We start from the raw sequence: 12,079 nt of genomic DNA on the forward strand, positions 1-12,079 counted from the left end.
TGGAAGCGGTGAGCTCCATTATCATAACCTCCAGTCATCTAGTCAGGGAGTCTTGCCTTTCTTTCTGAAAGGGCAGGATATATCATACTCTAACTTCTCCCCAATGGAGAAACCTGAAGTCCATCCCATTCATAAATGGGTTTATATGGTGGGTTGCCTATAATAGTAGGGGACCGGATTTAACAATCCAGGAGACCAGTCCTATGTTCATTGAACAATATATGAAATCAACCAGGTTACAATGCAAAAAGTGAAACTAATACATCAAATAGAGAACCATTCAGGATTTCAGATATGATTAGTTCATATATGTTTCTGCTTCTCAGGGAGGTATTTGTTATATGATAATGGTGAGGAAACAAGTTTAAGTGGATTTAATCACTTCTATCCTGCTGGAGATAGCTGACACATGGAGCAAAATGCATCAGATCCTTCTTCCGAGTAAATCACTTTATAGTGCTCCATTATCCTGTCAGAACTTCAGAATAAAAGGTACCATATTCTGTTTTAATGAAGGGGTTAAATGAAATTTCCTACCTCCCAATTTAACTTCCTAAAACCAGTCAAGTGTAGCCCGAAGAGTGCATAATGGCACTGTACTAGCACAGAAACCAGAAACAAACAAGCCCGGGGGAAAAAATATTTGCCCTCTATAAAGAGCTGTACTGGCTCAGAACTTCCTGACAGGTTTCAGAGTAGCAGCCATGTTAGTCTGTATTCGCAAAAAGAAAGGAGGACTTGTGGCATCTTAGAGACTAACAGATTTATTTGAGCATAAGCATCTGATGAAGTGAGCTGTAGCTCACGAAAGCTTATGCTCAAATAAATTGGTTAGTCTCTAAGGTGCCACAAGTCCTCCTTTTCTTTTTGAGTTTACTTCCTATATCCCAGTAAGGAGAGGCTTCAGCCCAGCTGGGCTAGTGGGCTTCAAAAGAGTTTACTTCTCCCTAACTTTTTTGTATTGGCATAACAAGATCGTAAGCTCAGGGCTTCCCACAAAACATTTATTATTTTCCTTTCCCTTGCTCCTTCTGAAATTCTCTACAGAACTGCTTGCTAGTTTGGGGGTTTTCTGCTCCCTTTTGACATAGGAGAAACCATTCTAGCACTACAGAACCAGAGGGATAGATGGAACCTCAGCTAAGGGGGCTTTGATACACGGCACTTTAAGCAAGTGCTAAGAAATATCAGCACTGACGTGATGTATTTAGCCACAGGCACTCTAGGCGCTAATTAGTTACTCTCGTACTGTCAAAGTTTGACTTGGTTGAAGTTAACAATTGGAAATAGAACCCTAATCACACTGTGAATGAGCATGGGCTATATGAGGTACAGCATCTCTGAAAACATCAACTAGCTACAAGGTACCACAGAATTAAACAGCGGAAAGTACCAAAAATAGAAATTGGTAGCTCCCACTGCCTGTTGGTAATAAGAAGAACTATAATCCATCTGTTCTGAATTGGAGCACTGATGGCATAGACTAATTCTTTTGTGAGACTGGGGTAGAGGAATATGGCATTAATAAGACAAAGTATCTAATGGAAACTGTTTTAAAGACGAAGGCTGCATTATTTATTATTGTATTCATAGTTTGGTACATTATAAACTGATTTTTGGATGTGATTTCGTCTGAAGCTCCAGACAGCAGTGTGCTTCAGCCACCCTGGGCTCGGGTTTGATCAATTCAGCTACTGATGCAGGCCTATGTAATTTTAAAACAAGAGTTTCGCTGTTTTCATCCCCTCCACTCCCCACTCCACTATGTAGAAAGAGGGAATTAGAGTAGGGTCATTGTGAGAGGAAACATTTGTGGAATAGGTAAATTAAAAGGGCATTTTAATGAGAAGTGGGGGGAAAAAGATGAAAGGTAGGCAATTTGCTTTTTGCAGTTTTCTTCAATGCTTCCTGGGGCAACGCTTGGACCAGCTTCTACTTATACAGAATTTTGAGAAATTAAAGATGTTGCTTGCTTACCAAGCAACAAGTAAAAAAAATACAGTTAACACATGGAGTACGTGTGTACTCTTAACCAATCTTACCAACAGCTTTCCACAGACATAAATTAGTTTTGAGTACATAGCCCAACTTTTCCCATTACCAATCTGAATATCCTCAACACCACACAGGAATAAACAGTCACATAAATGGAGTTGCACTGGGGTGATGAGAATTATATCTAGCTTTACAGTTTCTTAAAAAAAAGTTACAAAGAAAAGTCATTGAGGAACCAAGAAGCATGTTTCAATTGCTTAGAAAAATTAGAAAGAGTATTTACAGATTAAGCTCCACTGTTTAGATTAAATGACCAAGACGTGGGCTTTCATCAGCGAACACTCATGTCATCTCTTTCCTCTCACTTCAAAGAGAAAACAATCTTTTTATATATGCATAAAATTAAGGCAGTATAAATCATTTTATAACCAGGTAAGCATACACCTTAAACTAACCTCAGCTACTCTCTCCAGAAGAGGTTCCAGCCAGTGCTCATTGCATTCACAGTGACTGTCCAGGAATGTCAGTACTTTAGCCTGTGCTGCATCTGCCCCTCTGACACGGGAGCGCATCAAGCCTGTGGGGGAAAAATTTAAATAAGTCATCACAGGAGGAAGAATTTCAACAGTAAACAGACAATAACTCAGTGCTCTAAAATGTAATTCCAGTCAGCCTGTTAACAAGCCTAGCTATAAAACCAGCTGTTAGTGTAGATTTAGTGAAACGATGAGAGGATAAAATGACCAAAAGTGACGAATTTCCAATCTGTTAAGGGCTGGTCTACAGTTTTTGTATTTAATTATTTTGATTAGGTGTGATTTTCTACCAAAATAGCTATACCAGTGCAACCCCTAGTGCAGAGGTAGTAATACTAGTATAAACAGTGCTTTGACAGTATCTTATTCCTCTTTCCTTACAGCAATAACTATACTGGTATAAGTATCTTTACACCTGCATAACTCCATCCACACTAGAAGCTTGTACTGCTTTAATCTATATTGGTATAGTTAAGTGGTATAACTTGCATACTTAGACAAGCCCTAACTTTCCCATGAACTTGCTGTAGTGGCCCCTGTCCCAGGCAGTTGCAGATTTGCAAAAAGGGACACCATTGCCAAAACTCTCCCCTTCCCTTTTATCTCAAGACTCCTTGAGCACACTTTCTGCTCCTCCCTCTTGGATTGCTTCTAGTCTGGCATCTCGCCCTCTCAACTACATCAAAACTGTTCACAAAACTAGGACTTTTTATTCCATGTTTACGTGTCTTCTCCATTTCCAATCCTCTATTTCTTGGGCTTCTGTGAGACTGTCTTCTCTGGTGGTTCTCCTAATTGGCTGACCACTCCAAAGTAACTTTTGGCAAACACACTTCTCCCTTTCCCCCAGTGTATGTCCCTGGGAGATTTACCCTGGGTTCCCTCCTTTTTACCCTCTCCTCTACCATTGCTAACTGAGTGATCATCTCTGTTCCTATGGTCTCTTACCACATCTATGCAGACAACTCAGATCTACCTCTCCGCCCTCAACTTCTCTTCATCTGTCTCATCTCTCAATCAATGTCTCACCTCTTACTTAAATTAAAACATAGTAAATACTGAACTCCCTAATTTACCACAATCCATTGTTTTCACTGTTGTTCAAGATTACAACCCTGGGATTATATCTTTAACTCCCTACTTTCCTTCTCTACTTATACTCCAGTTCCCATCAAATCTTGTTGCTTCTCCATCTATAAAATGTTCTAAAATGCACCCTTCCTCTCCATCCTCACTGCCAAAAGCCTCATTCAAAAGCATAACTGTCATATGGAATACTGCATTCCCAACTTATCTTTCCCTTCCTTCAGTCTGACATTCAGCAGCTAATGAAGTCCCTTTCATGGTGTCTTTCTACATGAAGTTTAAACACCTCATCCTCACTTAAGGCTCTACCCTCCTTACATTTCATCTAATTTTTCCCCCTACCTCGCCCTCTGTGCTCTGACCACCATCACCCCTTGTTCCTTCCTTTGTCTCCTTCCCACTCTACCTACATACCTTACTTTTTGTTTTTAATTAATTGCGCCCTCCATGTAGAACATCCCACTGGGGCACCAACTATCTTCTTTCTTCTCTTTCAAGTCCCTTTTCCCAAAATACAACCTTTGGATTTTGCTTGCATTAACTTCCACTCCCAAGATTCCTTCTCTACTCTCTTGCACTATGCCTGAAAAATATCAGGCTTTCCAATTTGCTTACTATGACTCCTTTTTAACTCATACTCTCATTTTCCTACCTTTTGCCTTTGTCCATCTTCATGTTCTGCTTTTCTAATTTCTTATGTGACACTTCATTTCTCTTATTTTTGCTCCTCTTAAGTTTTAATGTTCAGATCAATAAGGTATCAATTTAGTATAATACTTATTTGCTTTCTATATTTGTTTTCTACATAATAACAACACATGCTTTTGATAACAACAAAACGTTAAAATGTTTTCAATGCATTGTTTTTTGTTCATATTGTTCTTTGTAAATTTGTATATGGCTGTACGTTTAGGGGAAAAAATCTTAATAAAAACAGACTGCTTGTTCTTCAGGGCAGGAATCATACCTAATCTCTCTAAAACACCATGCAAAATGAATCCACTCTCATAACTGTTCATAAATAGTTTTTTCTGGGACATGCATTATTAGTAAAAGATTAGTAAAAGCCAAATTATGCCTTCAGTTACACTTGTGCAATCCTGCTCTCTAGATGTATGAGCCAGAAAGAATTTAGCTCTCCCTCTCTACAGTACTGTGAAGAGTTAAAAACACTTGAAAATGTTTGTTATCACACTAAGATCTCAACTTTAAATCAGTATTCCAGTGACAATTATCTTGTTCTTTTTTACTTTAAATGCAGTTACGATCTGAAAAATGACACCCCCTTACTCAATAGATTCCAGTGAGTGTTCTAAGTCATCAATGCTTTTTTCCCCTCCCAAAGTATTGCTTACAAGCAAAGTCCAAACAATATACTGAAGCAGTGAACACTCAGCATAATGGAAATTCTTGTGCAAAGTATACCTTTCATTATACAGTGCCAAGAGGTTTCACGTGTGTCAATCTCTTATAATTAAACATCCAATAATTCTGGCTGCCCCAGAGGCAAGACTGGCAGCCTAGTAGGCAAATATTTATAAACATGAATAAGGACATATCTGATAGTTCACTCTCAGCTATAGTAGCTGTCAACCTCACAAAAGTTACATCAACAAACAGCTGTAGGACAGTCTCCCATGTCTAAGGTTTTAAACCCCATATTCAAAAAACTGCTGTCTGAAGGGCTCCTATGCTGTGAAGCGAGAGACTAGTGTGCAATGTCAATGGGAAGGATAGCAAGACAGAGGAAAGAAGTGCCTGAATCAGACTGGAAAGTTACCTTATTGACACACCTAAACATTACTTTTTTTGGTTGCACTAGTAATCCACGTATACTTTTTTGCACAAAGAGATACAGAATACATAGCACATATTTTAAAAAAAAATATTTCAAGTTCACTGTTCTCCAAGGTAGTTACTTTTTGTTTTTAGGCCTACGTTTTCCCCTCCCCAAAGTAATTTCACAAAACGCACCTTCTCGACGATCATTTCGAAGGACCCGCACTTTCTCAATTTTCCCCAACAGAGCACCATCCTCAGCTAGGTGAGACATGAATTAAATAAATGACATGCAACTTGACATAATCATTAAAATAAATCAGAAAATTAGCTGTTTCACCAATGAAAAGCAAAAAATTAAAGTTTCAAAATATTTACATTTTAACATACTTATAAATCAATAAAACGGCAAAATGAATCTCTCGTCTCGTCACAAATAGGTGAAAAATTATTCAACTGAAAAACTGAGCTTGTCTTAAGTTTTCCCAATATTTCTGATGTGATGAACTTCTAATGTGCTACAAAATGTATGTTCCTGTAAATTAAAGGTATCCTGCCACCTTTATTTTAGGCGCAACTTTTACGTTTTGTAGAAATAGGCTTTTACAAGATATATTCATAAAAATTAACTTATTTTTCTTTAAACATTTTTTAAAAAGGTATTACGTCTCTGCGGTGTTTACAACCCAAACTTTGCAGCATCCGGCTAATATATCTGAACTCGCCAGTGAAATGAAGTAGACGCTGACTTGTAAACAGAATTTATACTGATTGGCCTAATTTTATTGTCCAAGCTTAGTGAAAAGTGAGTTATATTTCTATTTCTTAGTAGCAGTATGAATTGTTGAAGTGTCAGCCCCCTTTTAAAGCAGTGATATCAAATGGCTGGTGCAAATACCAGAAGTTTATAATAAAAACATTTATACTATGGCAAGCTCTTTCTCCTGTTTGATCTGCACCCAGCAAGAACTACATACTGCATGTTTCTTCATAGTTAAATGGCAATGACAATGAATCTGACAAAACTAAGATCAAATACTGAACCTGAAACTCCGAACTCCAAGTCACATGAATAAGGATATTGAAGGCTCAGGCCCGACGATAGTACTTACGATCATTGCTGTAGTCATCCACCAGTATGATTTCTTTGATAAGATGTGATGGGCTCTTTTTAAGCACACTGAAAAAAGAGAAGTCAGATAACTAATTAGGGATCACCTTCCATATTATAGTTATGGGAGTGGCTTGCAGGGCAACAGGATCTCTCTCTGTATACCTGACAACAGTTCGAAGTAAAGCAGATCTGGCCTCGTTGTGGAAGGTGATCACTACACTAGTGGATGGCAGGTCTATCCGCCATTGTTTCCGTTGACACCTAAAGACAAAAAACCCTGTAATTTAAACTCATAGTACTCACATTGCAAAGAGCTCCATTATGAAGCTGTTACCAATACAGTTAATGGATGTCCTACAAGACATCTACCTTAAATATCCTTCAGAAGATTAAAAGACTTGGCTCTAGTGAGTAACATTAGAATAAAGTAATTTCCTCTTTCTGACAATTCTGGTAACTGCTCTAAGCAGAGTATTTTGTTTATAGTTCACAAAGTTATAACAGCTATGTGCTGGCCATTTTCAAGGACAAGGTAAGTCTCTCCAACCAGTGACAAAAGGGCTCAAATTTGATTTGCTATGAACCCACAGATAACCCTTTATTAAAAGTATTTACACAGTACTTTGTATTTCAGACTAATTTATTGAGGGACCATTTGAAAGCACGTGATTTTTACAGTTAATTAAATAACAGGGTTCAAGTGTTCACTTTTCTCTATCAAAATGCACACATCAATATATCTAGAGTTTTCAGGGATGCATAACATGTGTCTGACTCAAGTCTAGATGTATGTATATGCTATTACTATCAATGTTTGGTAAAAACTATGAATTGACATGCAAGAGCTGCTATGTACACTGTGCAACAGTAACAAGCAAGGCAGAGCAAGCAGATGGCAGAACAAGTTGGAGCTCTTTTGTCACTGGAGAGGTTTCAGCTGTTGCCTGAGTTTGGCCAGCAAGCAAACATTCTGACATTTAACTGTTTTGTTGCCTCATCACTTTAGCAGATGACATGGGAAAAGTGCTAAAAGTGAAATCCACTGGGAAGAGGGAAAACAGAAGATAGAGAAAGAAGAGAAAGAAAATGCAGAAATAATGATGGTCCTGAAGGTGAGCCTACTTTCCCAGTGAGTGATTGAATGCAACAATAAAGTACTGAATAAATAAATAATTAAAAGATGGGGCAAACTGATGTAGTACTCAATTTTCAAATGGGAATATTGCTTAAGCACAGCAGGAAACTGCTTTGAAATCTTCTTGTGAAGCTGCTGTATGCATACAAAATTTTACTCAAGTTGTGAGTTCTATTTTTTAAAAAAGCTGGTAATTAAAACTGGCATTTCAGACTACTGCTTGTGGAAACAACTTGACTGAAGAGCAGCATTAAGTAGGAATGTTTTATTGAGAAGTGACATTTTAACCCCTTAACCATATTTTTTAAACCCCCAACCATACACACACACACACATGCACACACTCACTCACTCTAGTTAGGCTAGATAAAAATTCAATACTATTTCCAAGAAATAAAGAGGAAGCACTTTCCCATAAAATATTTTTACCCAATAAGTAACTGAAAAACAAATTAAAGTTTTATCTGACCAAGTCTTCAATTTTCTTTTAAAGTGTTTGTTCCCTTGCAAAGGTGATGAGGCACTTTTCAGTTGAGCAGTTCATTTTGTACTACTAGCATTGCAATCCCTGCTAAATATAAGATTAAGTGGCAATTACATTTAAAAAGGGATAGACCAACATCTTTAAAACATAATTAGAAAATACCACTGATGATCTGGGTAGAACTTAGTCTGAGCCTAAGCTGAGCCTAATCTGAGCCTGAACTATAATATATTACAAATCTTTAAGTTCCTTGGTTCTGGGAAATCTGATTTTCTCTAATGCCGAATTCCAATATCAGAATTTAAGGGTGAACATATTCATTCCTCAAAGGTCTTTTTTTGCTGTATTTTACTTCAGTGCAATGGTGCTTTAAAAAGCTCTTTATAATACTTAGAACTTGGATAAATACATGTTATATAAATCCAAATATAAATAGCTAAGTAAACCTCTTAAACATGAGTGTTTAAAGGGCTGCACTCTGATTGTTTGAGACTGGTGCTCAATTTCATGCTCAATCCCCAACTTTCAACATCCAATTCCATGTACAGGTCTCCTAGGTGGCTGGCACTGTACTGACCTTGCTCACAAATACAATATTCTATGTAATTCTAAAAATCTATATTTTAGGATTCTAAAATTCAGAATTTGAAAAACAAGAGTAGCTGTGAAATGATATTTGTGCAAACACACACATAACATAATCCTTCTAAACAGTAATAATGGTAGGGTAGTCCATCTAACAACTAACTTTTCATCATCTCTAATAGGTGCAGAGTTTAATCTAGAAAAGACAAAATCCCAAAATGCTTAATCCCCCACAGGACCTATGAGAAATTAAGCTGCTTAAAAATCTCATTGGCAATACCTTTGAAAAATACTATCAATTATTGCATGTGTTCCCTTCCAAAGTTAACAGAGCAGGAGAAAGCTGCACTTTAGAAGAGATCCTATGGTATGCATCTCAAAAAGTCTGGGGAATTAAAAAAATGATCCTTGTCCACATATAATGATGTACACTAGTCTATCTTAGTGACTTCATTTCCTTTGATGTCCTTTTAATTACTATTAGAAGCTGAGTGTTTTAAAGTAGTGGTTCTCAACCTTTCCAGACTACTGTACCCCTTTCAGGAGTCTGATTTATCTTGCATATCCCAAGTTTCGCCTCACTTAAACTACTTGTTTACAAAACCAGACATACAAATACAAAAGGGTCACAAGCAAACTATTACTGAAAAATTGCTGACTCATTTTTACCATATAATTATGAAATAAATCAATTGGAATATAAATATTGTACTTACATTTCAGTGTATAGTATATATGGCAGTCTAAACAAGTCATGATCTGTATATTTTCGTTTTTACTGACTTGGCTAGAGCTTTTTTTGTAGCCTCTCGTAAAACTAGGCAAATATCTAGATGAGTTGATGTACCTCCTGGAAGACCTCCGCTTACCCCTGGTTGAGAACCACTGTTCTAAAGCACACAAATATGTAGGTTCGGGCAGCCATGACTAGCTACACCATCAGCTAAAGCAAGCTCAGCACATCAGACAAAACATTGCTTAGAATATACAATCAAATCCACTTTTAGGTAAGAATCTCATTTTTCTTCTTAAAATGTTAAAAAAAGAATCTGCCTGCATAAAAACATTCTCCACATCTGAGGACATGAGTCAATGATCTATACATAAAACTCGGCAAGTTATAAATATTTATGGAATAGAGAAGCAAGTGGCAGTGGCTAGAGCTGTGAAAGCTTCTGCCTTTCCTGCTTATAAAAGGCCCCATCTACACTACATAATTTTAGTGTTAACAACTCCAAATCCCTAGCACACCGATAGCATGACACATACATATACACACTAGTGCTTGCAATGGTACCCAAATATTCACAGAACAGTTGTGATTACACGTCAAGGCTATGCCCATCAAGGCTTGAAGGTCTACGCTGCCGCTGGGAACAAGCCATCCAGCCAGGCAGACAGATTTGCATTAGAGGGGCTTCAGGTAGCACAATTAAAATAGCAGCATGGATGCTGCTGCATCCTCAATGGCTCAGGCTGGTCACCTGAGCTCAAATCCAGGAGGTTGGGCGGGTCCAACTCAGGTATTTACCCCAAGCCTTCACTGGTGCAGCAATGTCCATTGCTATTTTTAGTGTGCACTAGCACAAGTCTGTCTGCCCAGGCTGGGAGGCTTGCTCCCAGCTGTAGATATGCTCTAATTGAGCTGTTATCCATCAAGATTTGCAGAGCCAGGTTTGGCTTCGTGACTCAATCTATTGGTGTTCATGGTCTGTAGAGTGACAGTGAAGTTGGATACCACATTAATGTCCATTGTGAGGTGAGAATACCATGCCCCTTTGTCCACTGCAGAGAAGTGGAGCATTACTAAAAAGGTATAACGCATGTTTTCACCCCCATCTAAACATCCACGCAGGATCCAGCCACAGCGATACACCAATGCTTGGATCACCAGGAAGTTGCAGCCTTCTCTGTTAAGGTATTGACTTAATGGAGTAAGCCCAGAATGGGCACCTGGATATTGTCTATAGCACCAGCACAGTTCAAAAAGTCCAACACTTCTTTGTCTATAGCACAGCACTTTTGAAAGCCAGGCTACCAATTTAAGTGCCCAATTTTTACACGTGTGTTTGACCATGGGGGGGGCAGTTCTCTTATTAAAATCCTATGTACATTTATATGCAAATTACACACAACTCTGGCTCTCAGCAGGTTGCCAGTGGGATTCGAGCATTACAAAAATTGTGTACCACTGCCCTAAACACTGTGAATGGTTGTACCAGTAGAGGCTCACAACACAGTCCCTTAAAGGTTCTGTATGCTGAAAATTAAATCTGCTGTCATGCATTTTATTTTTTGGCCCAAAGCAACTCAAATGGATTAGATATCCTAACATTACAACTAGTATTCCCAAAAAACAGCATTAACCTGCTTTTCTTTAGGATAAACTTATCTCACTTTAATGACCTTGAGTCTGTTCTATTTGCAAGTGAATCATGAAGTTAACATTCATAAAATGTAGTAGGATTTGAAAATGTGACATTTAACTTCATTTAGTTGTTGCACTTTTGCAAATGAGGAAATTTGAACTAGAATGCATCTTATGAAATGTCAAGTTATTTGATGCAGGGAAGCTTCTCGCCTTGAAAAGGGTAAGCTTGGGAATAAATTCACTCCTATTTTGAGGGAGAATCCAAGGCTCCAAATTTGATCTGAAAGAATTTGCCTCTTGTATATTTTAAATGTGACCTATTTATATTTCTCATTCTATATTCAAAAAGTACTGCAATTTTTGGAAGGATATTCTTTTCTTCATGCATAAAGTGTTTGAATTCCTGCTTTAAGTGCAAAACTCAACTCAGCCTTAACATGGAACCACAAACTGTTTGCAAAATAGGATGATACTGCAGTTGTGTTCAAGATGCACATCCTGCCACTCCACTGTCAGGAATTTTGTAAAAAGTTTTTTTTTTGTTGGACTTCCCTTAAAAATAAATAAAATAATAAATCTGATCAACAGCCAATTTTCCAACCATCTTTAACTAATACTAGAGCTGTGCTGGATAATCAATTCTTTATAAACCTATTTGGGCACAGTAAAGTGCTATAAATTAAAAGTGTCACGTCACTTCAAAGACTACTAAAAAGGATGCCATCAGAAGCATGGCAAGGCAGAGACCTTTTTTGAAGATTTTAAAACTTTGTTAAAATTGAAGCTACAAGCTGAAATTTAAAAGCTGCCTGTGTCATGTTAGTGCTCAGCATTGTTACCACAGTAACTTCAACTGTACAGAGGCATCCACCATGATAACAACAGTTACTGCTACTGTGAGGGGCCATCAAAGCCTACTGTTATATGAGCATACCTGATATCATGGAGATAGTTAAAAAAAAACAAAAACAAAAAAACGGATCCTCTCAGTGTT

At 37.7% G+C, this 12,079-nt stretch overlaps 1 protein-coding gene across 2 annotated transcripts in view; it reads right to left on the reverse strand.

Annotated features, from left to right (window-relative positions):
• Positions 1-12,079, reverse strand: part of GALNT2 (polypeptide N-acetylgalactosaminyltransferase 2) — a 154,549-nt gene that overhangs the window by 42,204 nt on the left and 100,266 nt on the right. For both annotated transcript variants that reach the window (XM_073338037.1, XM_073338038.1), the window contains exons 4-7: positions 6,673-6,771; positions 6,509-6,576; positions 5,592-5,657; positions 2,451-2,572 (exon numbers count right to left, since the gene is read on the reverse strand). In XM_073338037.1, coding sequence (XP_073194138.1) covers positions 2,451-2,572; positions 5,592-5,657; positions 6,509-6,576; positions 6,673-6,771 — 355 coding nt within the window. The remainder of the gene's footprint in view (positions 1-2,450; positions 2,573-5,591; positions 5,658-6,508; positions 6,577-6,672; positions 6,772-12,079) is intronic.

Source organism: Lepidochelys kempii, chromosome 3 (assembly GCF_965140265.1).
Source record: "Lepidochelys kempii isolate rLepKem1 chromosome 3, rLepKem1.hap2, whole genome shotgun sequence".
In the NCBI taxonomy this organism is placed as follows: domain Eukaryota; kingdom Metazoa; phylum Chordata; order Testudines; family Cheloniidae; genus Lepidochelys; species Lepidochelys kempii.